This window comes from Chiloscyllium plagiosum, chromosome 11 (genome assembly GCF_004010195.1).
Source record: "Chiloscyllium plagiosum isolate BGI_BamShark_2017 chromosome 11, ASM401019v2, whole genome shotgun sequence".
Lineage (NCBI taxonomy): Eukaryota > Metazoa > Chordata > Chondrichthyes > Orectolobiformes > Hemiscylliidae > Chiloscyllium > Chiloscyllium plagiosum.
In genome coordinates this window covers 14546976-14565370 of record NC_057720.1, presented here as the reverse complement: position 1 = coordinate 14565370, position 18395 = coordinate 14546976, and the positions used below count along the sequence as shown (strand labels likewise).

Sequence of the window (18395 nt, the reverse complement as noted above, 5' to 3'; positions counted from 1 at the left end):
TTCTCACTCACTGGCAAAATGTGCATTATCCTCAAAATTCTTAATCGTACTCACTCCTTTCAAGTGTATTCCCTTGATATATACAACCGGAACATAGAATCCAGTACAGAGTCTTCTGCAAACCCGCTGCAAATAGCCTTACAGTTACAAAATGCCCTGGCCAAAACCCTTTTTTACAACTCAGTCAAATTTGGATCCAACTTATTACTTCCCGTTGCACCTTCATCTGTTTTAATTTTCTGCCCAGTCTGTCCTAAAGGACTCTATCAAAAACTCATCTAAATCCAAATACGTTACCCTCACAGAAATTGAGGCTATACAGAGTATAGTATATTGAGTTAGTCAAAAATTTTCCGTACTGGATTCATGTTGACTTTCCTTGATTAATCAACAGTTTCTCTGTAAGTGACAACTTAGATTGTGTCAGATTTTCTTCCAATTTGCTCAAAGGTTAAGCTAGCCTGTGATGACCCAGGCTATCCCTCCTCATTGTTCAACATTAGCAGCCCTCTAGAACCATGCCTACAGACAGATGGTTGAAGAATGACAGCCAGACCCAACCATTCATTTTCTTGCTTCTTGTAGCTGACCAGGGTACACTTCATTCAGATACAGGGATTTATATTCAGTTAGCAGGAGGCACAAAAACATCAGCTCCCATTCCACACATTCAAAAGGTGTTTTTGTACCCAGCTTCAACATATTTAATTTGCTGTACTTGTCTTTATCTTGATCAAATCTCTTCTGGGGTAGAAGTCACCTATACAAGGACGGATTGCACCTGAATCGGAAGGGGACTAATATACTGGCAGAGAGATTTGCAAGAACTGTTCAGGGAGGATTTAAACTTGTAAGGGGAGTGGGACCCAGGGAAATAGTGAGAAAAGAGATCAATCTGAGACTGGTACAATTGGGAAAGGGAGCGAATCAAAAATGGAAGAAAATGGAATAGCATAGGATAAATAGGCTTCAGATTGGTTCCACAGGACGGCACAACATCGAGGGCCCAAGGGCCTGTACTGCATTGTAATGATCTATGCTTTACGTTCCAACAGTCAGGGCAGCAAGGAACAAAGCAAAGACCAAGGTAGGGCTGATAAACTAAACTGCATTTACTTCAATGCAAGAGGCCCAACAAGGAAGGCAGATGAACTCAAAACATGGATAGGAAGGTGGGACTGGGATATCAGCAATTACAGAAACATGGCTCAGGGATAGACAGGACTGGCAGCTTAATGTTCCAGGATACAAATGGTATAGGAAGGATAGAAGGGGGGGGATAGCATTACAGCTGTACTGAGGGAGGATATTCCTAGAAATATATCCAGGGAAGTTATTTGGGTTGAACTGAGAAATAAGAAAGGGATGATAGCCTTATTGGGATTGTATTATAGACCCTCTTAATAGTCAGCAGGAAATTGAGAAACAAATTTGTAAGGAGATCTCAGCTATCTGTGGTGGTTATGGTAGTGGCTTTTAACCTTCCATAGACTGGGACTGCCATATTGTTAAGGGTTTAGATGGAAAGGAATTTATTGTGTGTACAAGAACATTTTCTGATTCAATGTGTGGATGTTCCGACAAAAGAAGGTGCAAAACTTGACCTACTCTTGGGAAATAAGGCGCGGCAGGTGACTTGAGGGGTCAGTGAGGGAGCACTTTGGGGTCAGCGACCATAATTCTATTAGTTTTAAAATAGTGATGGAAAAGGATAGACTGGATCTAAAAGTTGAAGCTCGAAATTGGAGGAAGGCTAATTTTGACAGTATTAGACAAGAACTTTCAAAAGCTGATTGGGGGCAATTGATTGCAGGTAAAAGGGACAGCTGCAAAATGAGAAGCCTTCAAGAACGAGATAAGAATCCAGAGACAGTATATTCATGTTAGGGTGAAAGGAAAGGCTGGTAGGTGTAGAATGCTGGATGACTAGAGAAATTGAGGTTTTGATTAAGAGAAAGGAGGCATACGTCAGATATAGTCAGGAGAGATTGAGTGAATCCTTAGAGTAAAAGACAGTAGAAGTATACTTAAGAGGGAAATCAGGAGGGCAAAAAGGGAACATGAGATTGCTTTGGCAAATAGAGTTAAGGAGAATCCAAACGGCTTTTATAAATACACTAAGGACAAAAGGGCAACTTGGGAGGATACAAGGCTCTTCAAAAATCAACAAGGCAGTCTACATGTGGAACCGCAGATGGGGGAGATACTTAGTATTATGCATCAGTGTTTACTGAGGACAAGGACAAGGACAAGGAAAATTATAGAGAATGTGGAGAAATAGATGGTGACATCTTGAAAAATGTCAATATTACAGAGGTGGTGGTGCTGGCTGTCTTGAAATGCATAAAAGTGGATAAATCCCCAGGACCTAATCAGGTATACCCTAGACCTCTTTGGGAATCTAGGGAAGTGATTGCTGGGCCCCTTGCTGAGATATTTGTATCATTGATAATCACAGGTAAGGTGCCGGAAGACTGGAGATTGGCTAACGTGGTACCGTTATTTAAGAAAAGTAGTAAGGAAAAGCCAGGAAACCACAGACTGGTGAGCCCGATGTCAGTTGTGGGCAAGTAGTTGGAGGGAATCCTGAAAGACAGGATTTACATGTATTTAGAAAGGCAAAGGCTGACTCGGGAAAGTCAGCATGGCTTTGTCCATAGAAAATCATGCTTCACAAACTTGGCTGAGTTTTTTGAAGAAGTAACAAAGAGAATTCAGGAGGGCAGAGCAGTAGATGTGATCTATATGGACTTCAGTAAGGTATTCGACAAGATTCCCCGTGGGAGACTGATTAGCAAGGTTAGATCTCATGGAATACAGGGAGAACTAGCCATTTGGATACAGAACTGGCTCAAAGGTAGAAGACAGAGGGTGGTGGCAGAGGGTTGTTTTTCAGGCTGGTGGCCTGTGACCAGTAGAGTGACACAAGGATCAGTGCTGGGTTCACTACTTTTTGTCATTTATATAAATGATTTGGATGTGAACACAGAGAGGTATGAGTTAGTAAGTTTGCAGATGACACCAAAATTGGAGATGTAGTGGACAGCGAAGGTTATCTCAATAGAACAGGATCGTGATCAGATAGGTCAATAGGCTGGAATGGCAGATGGAGTTTAAATTTAGATAAATGAGAGATGCTGCATTTTTGAAAAAATCAAGTCACAGCAAGACTTATACACTTAATGGTAAGGTCCTGGAGAGTGTTGCTGAACAAAGATACCTTGGGAGTGCAAATTCACAGTTCTTTGAAAGTACAGTCACAGGTAGATAGAATAGTGAAGATGGCATTTGGTATGCTTTCCCTTATTGATCAGAGTATTGAGTAGAAGTGTCAGGTGATCATGTTGTGGCTGTACAGGTCATTGGTTAGGCCACTTTTGGAATATTGAGATAAATTCTGGCCTCCTTCCAATCAGAAGGATGCTGTGAAACTTGAAAGGGTTCTTAAAAGACCTACAAGGATGTTGCCAGGGTTGGAGGATTTGAGCTATAGAACATAACAGCGTACTAGGCCCTTCGGCCCTCAATGTTGCGCCACCCCGTGAAGTTAGTCTGAAGCCCTTCTAACCCACATTATTCAATTCTTGTCCATATGCCTATCCAATGACCACTTAAATGCCCGTAAAGTTTGCGAGTCTACAACTGTTGCAGGCAGTGCGTCCCATTACTGAGTAAAGAAACCACCTCTAACATCTATCCTATAATCTATCCATCACCCCTCGTGCTAGCAATCCCCATTCTTGGGGAAAGGTTCTCACTGCACACCTGATCTAACTCGCTGATGATCTTGTATGTCTCAATTAAGTCACCTCTCAAACTTCTTCTCTCTAACGAAAACAGCCTCAAGTCCCTCCACCTATCCTCGTAAGACTTTTCCTCCATACCAAGCAACATCGTAATAAATCTCCTCTGAACCCTTTTCAAAGTTTCCACATCTTTCCTATAATGCGGTGATCAGAACTGTAATACTCCAAGTGCAGCCCACTAGACAGTTTTGTACAGCTGTAGCATGACCTCATGGTTTCGAAACTCAGTCCCTCTACTAATAAAAGCTAGCACACCATATGCCTTCTTAACAGCCCAGTCAACCTGGGTGGCAACTTTGAATGATCTACATACATGGACACAGATCTCTCTGCTCATCTACACTACTGAGAATCTTACCATTTGCCCAGTACTCTGCATTCTTCTTCTTACCCCTTCCAAAGTGAATCACCTCACATTTTCCTGCATTAAACTCCATTTGCCATCTCTCAGCCCAACTCTGCAGCTTATCTATGTTCATCTGTAACCTATAATATCTTTCAGCACTATCCACAACTCTACCAACCTTAGGGTCATCCACAAATGTACTAACCCACCCTTCTACACCCTCGTCCAGATAGTTTATAAAAACGACAAACAGTAGTGGACCAAAAAGAGAGATCCGGTGGTACACCACTAGTAACTACAGGGAGAGGCTGAATAGGCTGGGGTTGTTTTGCCTGCAACATCAGAGGCTGAGGGGTGACCTTCTAGAGGTTTATAAAATCATGAGGGGCATGGATAGGATAAATAGACAAAGTCTTTTCCCTGCAGTGAGGGAGTCTAGAACTAGAAAGCATAGACTTAGAGTGAGAGGAGAAAGATATAAAAGAGACCTCAGGGGCAATCTATTCACTCAGAGAGTGGTGCGTTTATGGAATTGGCTGCCAAAGGAAGTGGTGGAGGCTGGTACAATTACAACATTTAAAAAGCATCTGGATGAGTATATGAATAGGAAGGGTTTAAGAGGGAAATAGGCCAAGTGCTGGCAAATAGAACTAGATTAGGTTAGGATTCTGATCAGTATGAAGGAGTTGGACCGAAGGGTCCGTTTCCGTGCTTACTTCTCTATGATTCTAAGTCACTAAATAGAGACTCTCTCTCTCTTTTTCCATTTAAAATAGTGATCATTTCATCATCATCATCCTGGTTGGTACTATGCTATTATAGCTGTAGCCAGAAAACTATCAAAACTTATGCACTATGGCCAAGGTACCATGTCAAGTCTACATGTGCACATCAACAAGTCACTAGTACAGGCCCATTACTATGTGTCAACCTTAACTAAGCATTACAGTGCAGCATACTACTGCACTCAAACTTGACTGTTTAAAAAAAAGTATCAGATTTATTACTGCCATTGCAGATAAGCAGTCACATTAATGGGGTAACAGCAAGTCAAAACTAAGATAGCAATAAAAGGATAACACACATCTTAACAGCTCCAGTTGTACAGAAAAACGAAGACTACCAGAATTCGGACTAGCAGCACTATTAACTTTTGACATTGTATCATCGCTCGGTAAAAAACACAACTGAAGAGACTGCTATGGAGAAAGACAAAAAAATTAAGATGTTTGTATTAGCATGCAAACATAAGCAAATTACTGAATTCAAATAAAAGAAACAATGCCTCTTTTCATTTAAATGTAATCTATTTACATAAATTTCATGTTGGATAACAAAGAACACCAGAAGATAATGATATTAGAAAAAGAAACTGTCCCCTCCCAATGTCTCTAGTTTTGGATCAACAATCAAAGCTTGGCAAAGCAGTGGATTTGAAAGAATAGTCTTAAAAGGAGTGGAGAGGAGAAATGGAAAATAAGGGGAGTTTTAGGATAGAATTCCACTAGGGTATGGAACTAGACAGTTGAAGGGCACAACAAGTAGACAGTAAAGGCAGCATGCAGAAGAGGCCAGAATCAGAAGATTGAAGAAATACGACTGAGTACCGCAAGGCTTGACAGGTATATATACATAAGCACAGCAGATCAGGCAGCCATCTGAGGAGCAGGAGAATCAACATTTCGGGCAGAAGCCCTTCATCATTCATCAATTCTCCTGCTCCTCAGATGCTGTCTGACCTGCTATGCTTTTCTGCACCATACTCTCAACTCTGATCTCCAGGATCTGTATTCCTCACTTTCTCCAAGTATAAGGATAAGGCTTGGCTACAAAAGGGATATAAGTGTTTTGAAAAGTAAGGCATTGGGAAAGCAGAAAACCAAATTTTTTCAGAGCTGACTTTTCTGGAATTTGAGGCAAGCTAAGTGAATGACAAATACTGTAGTCAAGATTAACGAGTGATGAAGGTTTATAGATGAAGGTTCCCAACAACTGATGAACTGACACAGGAACTGGAAGCTGACAACGTTACAGAGTTGGAATTGGGTAGCCATTGTGGCTGAGTAGATATGGGTTTAGATTTATTTTTCATCTTAGAAAGAATGAGATGCAAAAAACTGCAAATGAACAGTTTGGTTAAACTTTGGACAAAGATGGAATTAGTAGCAAGTCTGTGGTGTACATACTAATAATCAGATTAGAATAAAGTGACCAAGCACAGATTTTTGGGAAACTTCAGATACAACAGTGCACACAATGGCCTAAGAAATATTGGAGATGACGGAAAATAATTAGATTGGAAGCAAATCAGAGAAGATCCACCGAACTTGATGAAGCAAAGACATGGCAGAAAGGTCAGCAGGAACAATGCATCACAGTCACGGAGAGAATATCATTTCCAATTTTGGTTGGCTCCCCTTATCTCAGCATAGATTTGCTGATCTCCAGAAGGCAGGGTCTACAAGTCAAAGAACATATGGTATCTGGACTTAGCAGCATTAAAGAGTCAGTCATTTTTCTTTTAAAAGAATGTTTTCCAAGCTGTCAGGTTTACTTCAGTTACCAATAGTTGGTCAAGCATTATAAAATGGGAATACAAGGTATCTTAAGTAACATTATGCCAGTGTTGCCAATTCTAATACAGATGTCACATGGCTGGCTGCAAGCCAAACATAAAACTGAGGCTTGCTAAGTTTCCATACACTGGTCACTGATTCCTAACACCTCTCCCCTCCTCAGACCATTCACAATCTTGGCAACATATCTGACTCTTAGTTGCAATTCTAACTTTGTATGATCTCCGTAACTGGCTACCGATAGCAACTGAAAATACCCAGTAATCAGCATTCAACTTTTTTTTTTGACAGTGATCATTAGAAGTGGTGAACTGACAATCCTCCATCTTTCATGTTAGAGCAGAAAATCAAAATGCCATTAAAACACAATATTTAAGGTTGTTACAAAACAGCCCATACAAAGTTATAAATTTAATTTTTAACCAACTAAAGTGGCTATAAAGTCTTAGAATATTATTGATGTAGGCCAGAGATGATGATGATGATGAAGCTGTGTAAGCATAATCACAATATGGAACAACTGGATAAGATTGTCTGTACCAAGGAATGAGTCAAATTCCATGGGGATTCAAAACAAACATTACATCACAGCTTAATAGTGAAAGGAAAAGCAGTTCCAAAACAAAAATTACCCATTCTAACTACATAAAAATTCTGCTCACATCTACACCAGTTTAATTTGGAAATGTATCCCATCAAGGAGTTTATTATTTAGCTAAATTCATTTAACTGCATTATTCAAGACAGCATTATATCTATTATGCTAAATATTTTACGTAAGAAACTCAAGTGTTTCTGAATGACACGATATTCTTGAAGAGAACGCAGTCAAAGGCAAGTGGGTTACACCCTTGAATTCTTCCCAAATTGCTCTTTTGGTTATCCAAAATACGTTTGATCTTTTGAGTTGGTAAGTTATGACACCAGAACCTATAACTACAATGCAGCCAAATTTGCCCATACTATCAAATGACACCATGACTACCTTTTTCCTAAACAAAAAGATCAGGCAGACATACTGCCATCAGGTGATCTGTAAGCTCTGAGCAAAGGCTATTAGAGTTGCTACATTTGTGTCTGCTGGCCGCCATGGCTTCAAGGACTGATGGTGTCACACTTGCACTAACTTGGTTGGTTAACTTTCTGGAAACTTATAGTTGGGTATTGGAAATGGACAGAATCAATTCAGTTGCAAAATCCCTTTTGCACACAGTCTCTCAAACAAACAAGGTCTGCAATACAAATTTCAAAATGATGATTCATACAAATGATTATAAACTGTTTTTAGTCACACCATTGATAAAATACTTTCAGTTACTTCCTAATAGCCTTCACTTCCAGTCTTCCTTATACAATTGTTAAGAGACAGATATTGGGTTCGGGATAATTAATTCATGAAAATCACTTCATGTGAGAAAAAAATTAGTAACTCTAAATAAACTAAACTATGTTACAAACCTTTAATATTAAATATTGAAAAAAAAGCCAAGAGCAAAGGTACACTGGTTTATGAAAGTCAAAAGCAGCAAAATTCTATTACTGCTATAGTTCACTGCAACTCAGTTAAAGACTATACTTGGAGAATGGAATGGAAGAATTTCAGTAAGAAATGCAGTGCCCTTTCCACCCATGTGCTAGGATGCAATTCTAGATTCAGAACCCAAATACCAGCTATACCGGTAGGTCCACTCAAGGACAAAGGAGGGAATTTATGGGTGGAGCCTGAGTGGGCGAGGTCCTTAAAGAATACTTTGCATTCATATGCACAAAGGAGGGGTCATGGTGCATGATGAGTCTCCAGACATGCATACTCATAAATAAAAGATGGTATTGTAAAAAGCATTAAAGGTAGACAAGTTCCCAGTACCTGATGGGATCTATCCCAGAATGCTGCAGGAGGTAGGTGAGGAAATTGCTGGAGCCTTATACAAAATCTGTGTCCTCTTCAGTCACACGAGATATCCCAGAGGACTAGAGAAGAGCCAACATTATTCCTATTGCCCTGCTTAAACAAAGGAACAATCAGGAAATTACATGCCGGTGAACCTTACCTTAGTGGTTCAGGAGATTATTGGAGAAGATTCTTAGGGATAGGATTCACTGCCTTATTAGTGATAGGCAGCATTTGGCTTTATGGTAAAGGTTCTCTCTCAAACTGGATTGAATTTTTTGAGGAAATTACAAATATGATCAATGAGGCAGCATGTAGATGTGGTCTATACAGACTTTAGCAAGTCTCTGACAAGGTCCGGTGCGGTAGGCTGATACAATGGATTAAATCACATGGGACCCATGGTGAGCTGGCAAGATAGCTATAGAAATGGCTTAGTCATACAAGGCAGAGTGGCAGTGGAAAGGTGTTTATCAGACTAGAGATCGGAGACCAGTGGTGCTCTGCAGGGATCAATGCAGACACAAAACAGATGCTGGAAAAGCTCAGCAGGTCTAGCAACATCTGTGAAGAGAAATCAAAATTAACATTTTGGGTCCGATGACTCTTTCTCAGAATCGCTGGTTAACTTTGAATTCTCTTCACAGGTGCTGCCAGACATGTTGAGCCTATCCAGCAACTTCTGTTTTTGTTTTAGATTTACAGCATCCACAGTTCTTTCGGTTATCACTAATGCTGGGACCCATTATTTTTTTTTAAATAGGGGATAAAGGTTTAAGGTAAAAAGGGAATAAGTGCCAGAGGTGGATACAATAGCAATATTTAAGAGGTAACTTGACAGATGTATGAACAGGCAAGAAAGAGAGATAAAGACCACAAAGAGGCAAGAAGATTTTAAGTTTAGAAAGGCATCATGTGTCAGTGCAGTCTTGGTTAGCGAAAAGCCCTGTTCATGTGCCGTACTGTTCTTTATTTTGTAACACAGACATGACCTCCAGCAACTCACAGCAGAATGTCAATTATCTTGTGCTTTAATTATCTGCCGCTTTAATTATCTGCCAGGATTTTAATAGGGCAAAATCATACTCTATACCTCACCTCACTGGAGTTAGGGGATTGCACAATCAACCTCACCAAAAGGGACTTAAGCTTATAATATACTTTTCGTCGTCGTTTCTGAGTTGTCATTTAAGCAAAACTCTAAACTTTTATTACATCCAGTTGAAGGGAAGAGAGATGTATTCCTTATAACTGCCAGCAGACTTACAGAATAGTTGCAGCACAGAGTACATTCCAGCCCATCACACCTGTGCTGGTCCCTTGAAGGAAAATTCACCCAGTGCCACTTTACTTTCCCTGTTTCTTTTTCCCCTTTTCTGACAACAATCCAATTCTCAATTTGAAAAGCCTCAATTGACCGCTTCCTCCACACAAACACTACATTCCAGATCCTATCCATTTGCTATGTGAAAAGGCGTTTCCTAATCAGGAGATGTTCACCTGCATTTAAGCAGCAATCATTAACAAAAAGCAACATACTGCAGATGTTAGGAATCTGAAACAAAAAGAAAATGCTGAGGGAGAAATGCAGCATATTCAGCAGGATTGGTGGAGAGAGAAATAGAATTAACATTTGAGGTCTATGATCTTTCCTCAGATTAGGAAGAGTTAGAAATGTCATAGGTTTTGAGCAGAATATGGATCCAAAGACAAAAGTGAGCAGAAGCTAAATGACAGAAATGGTTATCTGAAAGGAAATGGCGATGGGGCAAATCTACTGACAAAATGGAAGAAAATAAGCAAAGAAAAAAAAACAGAAAGCCAATGATACGTAAGAATTCATGGTCAGAAATTACTCCGTTTAGTATTGCGTTCAGAAGGCTGCAAACTGCTCAGCTGAAAGAAAAAATGCTTTTCCAGAAACTAGCATCAAGTCATGATGGAACAGTGCAATTCAAAAACAGAAATATCAGTGAGAAAAAGTGATGGAAAATTAAAAAGTGACAAATCAGAAGTTCACGATCATGCTTGCAAATAAACACTGTTCTGCAAATTGTTCACATCACTAACACCAGAGCTTTTCTGGTTACTTCAATGTCACAAGCATATTTCTTATTGTTTAGTGCAACTGTCAATGTGCAAGACAAACATCCAAATAAAAATTTGGGTCAGTTTCCAGTAGTTTCTTTCCTATTCTGGGGAGAAGCAGTTAGGAGACACACTGACACAACCTACTTCTCTCCTGCCACCACTTTCCTCTCTGCTAAAGTCTCAATTTGCTCCTTAAAGCTTACATTAGTCTTTGCATCATGATTTTTTGCAGCCGAGTTCTGGTTACTTTTTAAAAATTCTTCTGTTACATGCAGTGATTAGTTTCCAGATGTCTGGTTCAGTAACTCGAAAGTATATGCCCTAGCATTTCTCTCATTCAATCGAGCTACCCCCAAGTTCCAGACTCCTTCGTCTAAAAGTATTCTCTTTGCAAACTCCCCAGCTACAACACTGTTTCTCTGCTATCAAATTAATATTCTGGACAAGGGAAGCATGATAAAGAGGCAATCATATTTTCCATAACTATCTTTATCACCCAATGTTAGCTCCTCCAATTTTCTCGCTGGTTGCCATCTGAACACTCAATGATACTTTTCAAATTACCAATATCCACGACTCATCTTTTGAAGGTAGGATTCCTGTACACTCTTAACATGTATATGCCAAGTAACCCACTTCGGTGCTGTGAGAAGTCATAATTCTGTAGAACAGAAATCATTCCTTTCCACCAGATTCTTCCAAATACCATAGATGGAAAAGTACACAAGCCCAGTTTGATGTTATACAATTTTGGGCCACTTGCAGCTACTCAAGATCATTCACATCACAACCACAGATAAGTATCTACAATTAATTTCCCTTTTGGTTGCCAAGCAAACAGAGGAACAGATAACCTAAATGGTATTTTAAGTCCTCCACTCCAATGTTTTTCCTCCCTTCTCTCCTCCTCCCCCTCCCCTCCCCCCAAAACATTGCTATTTAAAAATAGAAAGAGCTAATTCCTCACAACTCACTGTTTCTTGCAACTTCACTCCCCTACAGTGGAGCTATGGTTTTGTCTTCAGATCTTTTAGCTTTCTTGAAGTGCTTTCTTTCTTGATGATATCTATCAGTTTTTGACTCTTGACTGAGATATGTCATTTTTCATGGGAGTAGAGGCACTTCTACTGTACTATTTTTATATATTTGCTGCATTTCTTCACAGGCCTTGGCTGTTCACTTTTCAAAACTAAGGTTTCATTATTCTTTGCTTGTTCCTAGTGCTACCATTTTGAACATTAACTCCTGAATCAATAATATTAGCACATGGACTTTTCTCAATTGAATAACAAAATGTATTTCCTTTGAGTGCAAAGTATCCTTCATCTCTTTTGCCCCATAAACATCCACTAATAAGGCCTTTCATAACAAGACATCAGTTATGTTGCCAATCAGCCTCTGAGTTGAACCTGCATTCCTTTTGGAGCCAATTTAACAAGTACATAACTAGTGCCAATGTATGATCTTACTGGTCCAAAGAAATACTGGAATGGCAAGTCTTGTGGTTCTTCCCTATGTGTCAACTAGTTATAGCAGTAGCTGAGCCTTATTAGCCTTGAAGACCTAAAGTCTGACTCTCCATTAGTGCCAGTTAGCTCTTAATTTGGGCAGCAGAGGGTATCCTAGAAGTAGCCATGGTCACTTGGCTACTATCTGTCACAGGCTGCTACCTTCCTGATAAAAGGCTTTGCCCGAACCATTGACACTCCTGCTCGTCAGATGTTGCCTGACCTGCTGTGCCTTTCCAGCACCACATTCTGGACTACTATCTGTCACATGCACTAAAAGTGGGCATGCAGACCTCAAATGAAATCAGGAGGAGGAGGTTTGGCTCTCATGGTTGATCAAAATATTGGCAAATAATTCAAAGCTAAAAATTGGTATCTGGTCATTGTCAATGAAAGTAAGAAATGACAGAAATGTTGATAATTACTTAAAGCCCAATTTTACAGTACAGAAAGAGGTCACCATGTCAGGTATTCCAAGGATGCTAATATTGAAAATTATCACACAAACAAAAGCACCAATTAAACTAATAGGACTAAAATATTACAAATCCCTCTGGACCAGGCTGTTTTCTCCAAGGGTTTAAGAGGAAGTAGGCAAGTAGTAAGTAGGATCACTAACATTACATCACAGGAGCCATAAATAGATATTTTTATTTATCAATGGCCAAGATTAGCCTTAGGCGACATTATAAATATTTTTGATCACCCTGTTCAGATATGTTATGACATCTCTGGAACAGGTGGGATTCAAACCAGGCCTTCTGGCTCAGACATATGGATGCTACGGCTATACCACAAAAGCCCTCAAGCAACTTTATCAAGTTGTGCAGATAAAAGTACAAAATTAAAATGAAATGTTCAGATTAAACAAACAAACAAAAAACTGTTGTCAATGAATTTCAAAATAGGCAAGTGAGAAGTCCAGGCTAATGGAACTCTGGCTTTTATATCAATTTCTCCCACCTCATTAGATTCCTGTTAAAAGGGCTTTGGTCAGACCACAACTATAGTATTTACAAATATCACATTTGGGAAGGATATACTGGTTGTGTGAGTGCAAACTAGTCTAAGTAATCAGTTCTCAAACTGCAAATTTACTAAAGTTCAAAAATGTTTCCAAGGAGAACCTAGGCACATAGGTAAGAAAATTAATTTTGCTGATTGTTTAATGCACGATTAGAGAAACAGCCCAAATGAATTAGAGTCAGAAAACAAAATGCTGGAAATCACAGGAGGTCAGGCAGCATTCATAAAGTGAGAGAGAAGCTAATGTAGAGTCTAGGTGACTCTTCAGAGCCAACAAAGCAGCTCTGACGAAGAGTCAGCTCGACCAGAAACATTAGCCCCTCTTTCTCCACTGATGCCGCCTGATCCACTGTGATTTCCAGTATTTGTTGTTTTCAGTAGATTCCAGCATGTGTCGTAATTTGCTCCCAAAATTAGAGTCAGACCTTTTAGGAATGAAATTAGGAAATACTTCTACAAAGTCTGGCAGGAATTTAGAATTCCTTGATCAAAAAGGCAATTGTCACTAAATCAATGAATTTTAAATCGGATTTTTCTTTGAAAAACCAGAAGGAAAACCAGGTAAAAACAAACAAACAAAGTCACATCAAGTATGTTCCTGGATGAACCAAGATCGCACAAAGACAACAGCCCAGGTACAAAAGCTAAATGGCTTCCCATAGCTCAGATTCAACCTGCAGCTAGTTGATTAGTGTGTTGGATGGTGACAGGTAGTGATGGAATCAAATACTAACAAGACTTCACCACTTTAAGACTGGAAAGGGAGGAAAGTTGACAAAGATGGATAGAACTACAGGGTAAAATTAGTCTTCAGCACTGAAGCAAAAAATATTTGGTAGTTTGGAAAAATGGGTGGCTGACTGGTTATCGTGCATTTTGTGCTTCTGTCCAAGAAAATACACCAAATGCATCGTTGTGGAGCTCAAAATTAGACATGTCTCTATGGTATTTCGCTATCAATTTTATTTGTTAACCTAAGAGGGGATCTATTATGCTTGAAATACATTCACATTTAATTCCCAAGCAATCCTTTACACATTTGTTATTCTTATAAAATCAATTACAAAGACATGCTGAGGTCAAGGAATATCCAAAAATAAAAGTGAATATTATACGTATATTAAAAAGATTTCAATAATGTCCAAATCAGTTTAAAAATTCAATCTTGGGATGCAAGCACCACAAGTTGGGTCAATATTTATTTCCTATCCCTAACTGCCCTTATAATGATAAGCTACCTCCTTGAACTACTGCAATCCATCTGGTGTAGGTACATCCATGATGCTACTGGGAAGTCTAGACTTTTGACCCAGCGAGGTTGAAGAAACAGATATTTTCAAGGCAGGTTGGTGATTGGCTTAGAGGAGAACTCGCAAGTGCTGGTGTTCCCACGTTCTTCAAGATGCCAGTGCTCCACGGTATGGAAGGCACTGTCTAAGGAGCCTTGTAAATTTCTACCATTAATGGCTGTCACCGTCTCAGAGGTGGTGGGCATATTTGTGGATATCAAGCTGGCTGCTTTGTCCTCTATGTGGTCAAACACCTCGAGTGTTGTTGGAGCTGCACTCATGCAGTATACTCCTAGCTTGTGTGTAGTGGACTGGGTTTTGGGATTTAGGTGGCAAGTTACTTGCTGAAGGATTCCTAGTCTAACCTGCTCTTGTAGCCACAATCCATTTCAGCTTCTGGTCAAGAGTATCCTTATGTCGATAGTAGGTGATTCGACAGTGATAATACCACTGAATATCAAAGGGATAATGACTAAGATTTGCTCTTTGAAAAATATCATTCACTCCTTACAAGTGCAAGCAATATTTCTTACTACTTGTCAGCCCAAGCCTTGTTTTGTTCAGGTCTTGCGGCACTTGGACAAGGACAGCTTCAGTGTTTGAAGAGCTGCAAATTGTGCTGAACACTGATCAGCTGATGTCCCCACTTCTGAAATTATGATGGACCTTTGCTCCAGCATAAAAGTCAAATGGATATGTTCACTAATGACTGTACAATGTGCAGCAACATCTGGGAGCAAAATGACAGTTATAAATAACATTTTCTGTTGTTAATCAAAAATCATATTATCTTGAAATGATAATGGCCAGATAAACAAGCATGGAGAAAGGTGAGGACTGCAGATGCTGGAGATCAGAGCTGAAAATGTGTGGCTGGAAAGGCACAGCAGGCCAGGCAGCATCCAAGGAGCAGGAGAATCGACGTTTCGGGCATGAGCCTTCTTCATAAAGGGCTCATGCCCGAAATGTTGATTCTCCTGCTCCTTGGATGCTGCCTGACCTGCTGTGCTTTTCCAGCAACATACTTTCAGATAAACAAGCATGGTATGGGCAACAGAAAAAAAAACACAATTCTCAAACTATTGTGGTTTGACTTAACTAACTCAGTCAACTTTTTTTGTTAAAAATGTTAGCGTTATGCCTCGTGAGTGCACAAGACAGCAGATTTTGAGACGTGGTAATAGATGGTGAAGTCAGTCACGTGGTTCCTGTTCATCTCACGTACCTTAAAACTTATATACATGTAGTTTTTGTTTACTTCCCCACCTCGTAAATATATGGGCTGTTCTCATCCTCCTTTAAGCATTTAAATGTTAAAATAAGGAAACTCTGTCACAGAGGTTTTCTGATCCTCTTTGTGCCGCATGACAGAAAGATTTATGTTTTATCCACAAAATTATGACACTAGACTTGGATTGTAACATCAGCTGACAGGAAAAGAATGTTTTACTACAAAGTAACACACACTCAGTTATGCCCATGTACATTTATTGTGAGGACATATGATATCCTAAACAGTACATTTGCAGAATTTACTACAGAAGCAGGTTCCAATTACATGAGATCATTCAAATAGTTGAATGGAAACTTCATTCTAATTCTTTTCAAAATTTAGTTTCCTAATGATTTCCTGGACAGTATTTATCAATTTGTAATGATTCACATGTCTGTTTGCAGAAAGACAGTTTTTAGCTTTTACATAATTGTGACCTTTGACAAACATTTATATTTGTTTTTTCCACAACTGACAAAGTAATGTGCAATTTCAAAGACTCATTAAAATGTATCAATCCAACTGATGCAGCCAGTACAGAACAAAAGATTTCATGTCCAATAAGAGAAAACCTCAGTCTACTCAAATCAATTGGAACGATAAGGGGGCTAATTTTAAACAACGAATTACCTTAAATACACAAAACCGGTCTATTCCTACCGAATCTGAAAGAAAACGAATGATGTCCACATTGCACTACTTCCTTCCCATATCTAAAAGTGACATGTATTCACTGTGGCCACAGTGAAGGTGAAACAGAACTGAAGATTCAAGTTAGAAAATAAACTGTTCCGAAAAGCAGGAATTTGCAAACTCGCTTTACGCCTCCATTAAAGGATATTAAAGAAACGAGAGACTCGGTGCTGGGCAGGCGGCCAAGAGTCCAACAACAATTAAGCAGTTTTCCTTCATCACCAACCCCCCCCCCTTCAGTGGTTGATATTAAAGCTAACCTCAAGGCCTGGAAGGTCAGGCTCTTCTGGACTCCCAACTTTTCTACACATCAAAAAAAAACTTAAAACAAAACATACACACAGGGATCGACCAAAAGAAAACTTGCCCACAGTCAAACACACGCTTTCACCCTCTCCACACCCCCCCCCCCTCAAATAAACACTTAAAATCACCCTCAACAGTTATTCTCCCTCTACTTTAAAAATTATTAATTTATCTCAACCGTTGCCCACCCCCATTCCGCCCAACCAACCCTTCCCTTTTTTTCTTGTTTTTGGCCAAAGTGAAGAAAAATTTGTCAAGGATCTGACTGACTTTCCTCAGTTGTTGTGGTAGGAGAGCAGTTTGCAAAACAAAAAAACTTGAAAACCAGGCAGAGGGCGAACGTTTGTGGGGAGAGAGGGGGGAAATCAAAACGGGAGAAACAAAAAAAGAGAAAGTCGTAGATCATACATTTAAAAGAAAACACACATTTTACTACAAAGTTGGAAGAGTGTGTGTGTGTGAAAGCCGAGCAACGCTGCCCACACCCTCTGACTCTCTTACCCCGAGAAGCCTCATCGTCCCACTTTTTTTTTCCCCTTTTTCTCTCACACACATTTTCTCCCTCTCTCCCCTCACACTCTCCCTCTCCCTCCCTCAGTTACAGACGAAGCCTCTTTACCTGGACTGGATCCGCCGCCATCTTGGCCTCCCTCTCCCTCTCCCTCTCCTCCGGATCGGCCGACGACGGTGCTGCCGAAATCCACAACCTCCTCCTCAGAACTGCCGACTGGTTTGGGGAGGGGGCTGTTTATAGAACTTTTTTTTAAATATATAAAATAAAGAAACATAAAAAAAAACGCAAGGGAGAGGAAGACGACCCACCTCAGCGCATCCTCCCCGCCGGACACAGCCCCCTCCCTCCCCAAACCTCTATTAATGTCCAAACAAAAATGCACACACAAAACTCCAAAAAATATTTTTCTCAAAACTTAAACCCAAAAGGGAGGAGAGCTTAAAGTGTCAGCTAGCCATTTACTTCCAAATTCTGAGCTTCGGTTATGAAGAGAATTGCTGCTGTCTCGCTCTCTCAAACTTGCGGGAAACTTTTCACTTTTTTTTGGTTTTAATTCTTTCCCCTGTCTCTTTTTTTTCTCCCCTCCTTCAGAAGGATGGGCACAAACCAAGTGTTTAAAAACGTTAGCCTCCGCCCTCTGAGGAGAGCCCGCCTGCTCCTTCCCTCTGCGTTCACTAACCCATCATGTGATTCCCTCTTCCCAACACATTTCAAACAAATCACCATCAATATCTCCACCTCTTTTGTGTGTTGTTCTTTGCTCTAACTGCTCAGTTTTGTTTTTTCCTTTCGTTTCCAGCGGCTGTCAATCCAACAGAGGTTGAATAAACCTCTTCCACCTCAACAAACTTTTGACAGTACACCTACCTGCCAATTCTCTTCCTTCCACTCACTTGTGCCACCTTGGAAACATCTTTCATAAAAAGTTGCACTTATAATTTTTTTTTACAATGAGCCCCTTCCACTAACTTGCGTCACCTTGGAAACATCTTTCATAAAGAGTTGCATTTATAATTGTTTTTACAATGAGCCTGTTCAGACATGCCTCATCTGAAGCAGGTGGGTCCTGAACTCAG

The 18395-nt window shown here is 39.9% G+C and overlaps 1 protein-coding gene across 2 annotated transcripts in view; it reads right to left on the bottom strand.

Moving 5' to 3' along the window:
- LOC122554156 (serine/threonine-protein kinase N2-like) overlaps positions 1-17992 on the bottom strand; it is a 117200-nt gene extending 99208 nt beyond the window's left edge. The window contains exons 1-2 of one of the 2 annotated variants that reach the window (XM_043698731.1): positions 17782-17992; positions 17425-17561 (exon numbers count right to left, since the gene is read on the bottom strand). In XM_043698731.1, coding sequence (XP_043554666.1) covers positions 17425-17445 — 21 coding nt within the window. In that variant the 5' untranslated portion in view covers positions 17446-17561; positions 17782-17992. Of the gene's footprint in view, positions 1-17424 lie in introns of both variants that reach the window. The other variant, XM_043698732.1, reaches the window with a different exon arrangement.
- Positions 17993-18395: the final 403 nt, after the last annotated feature.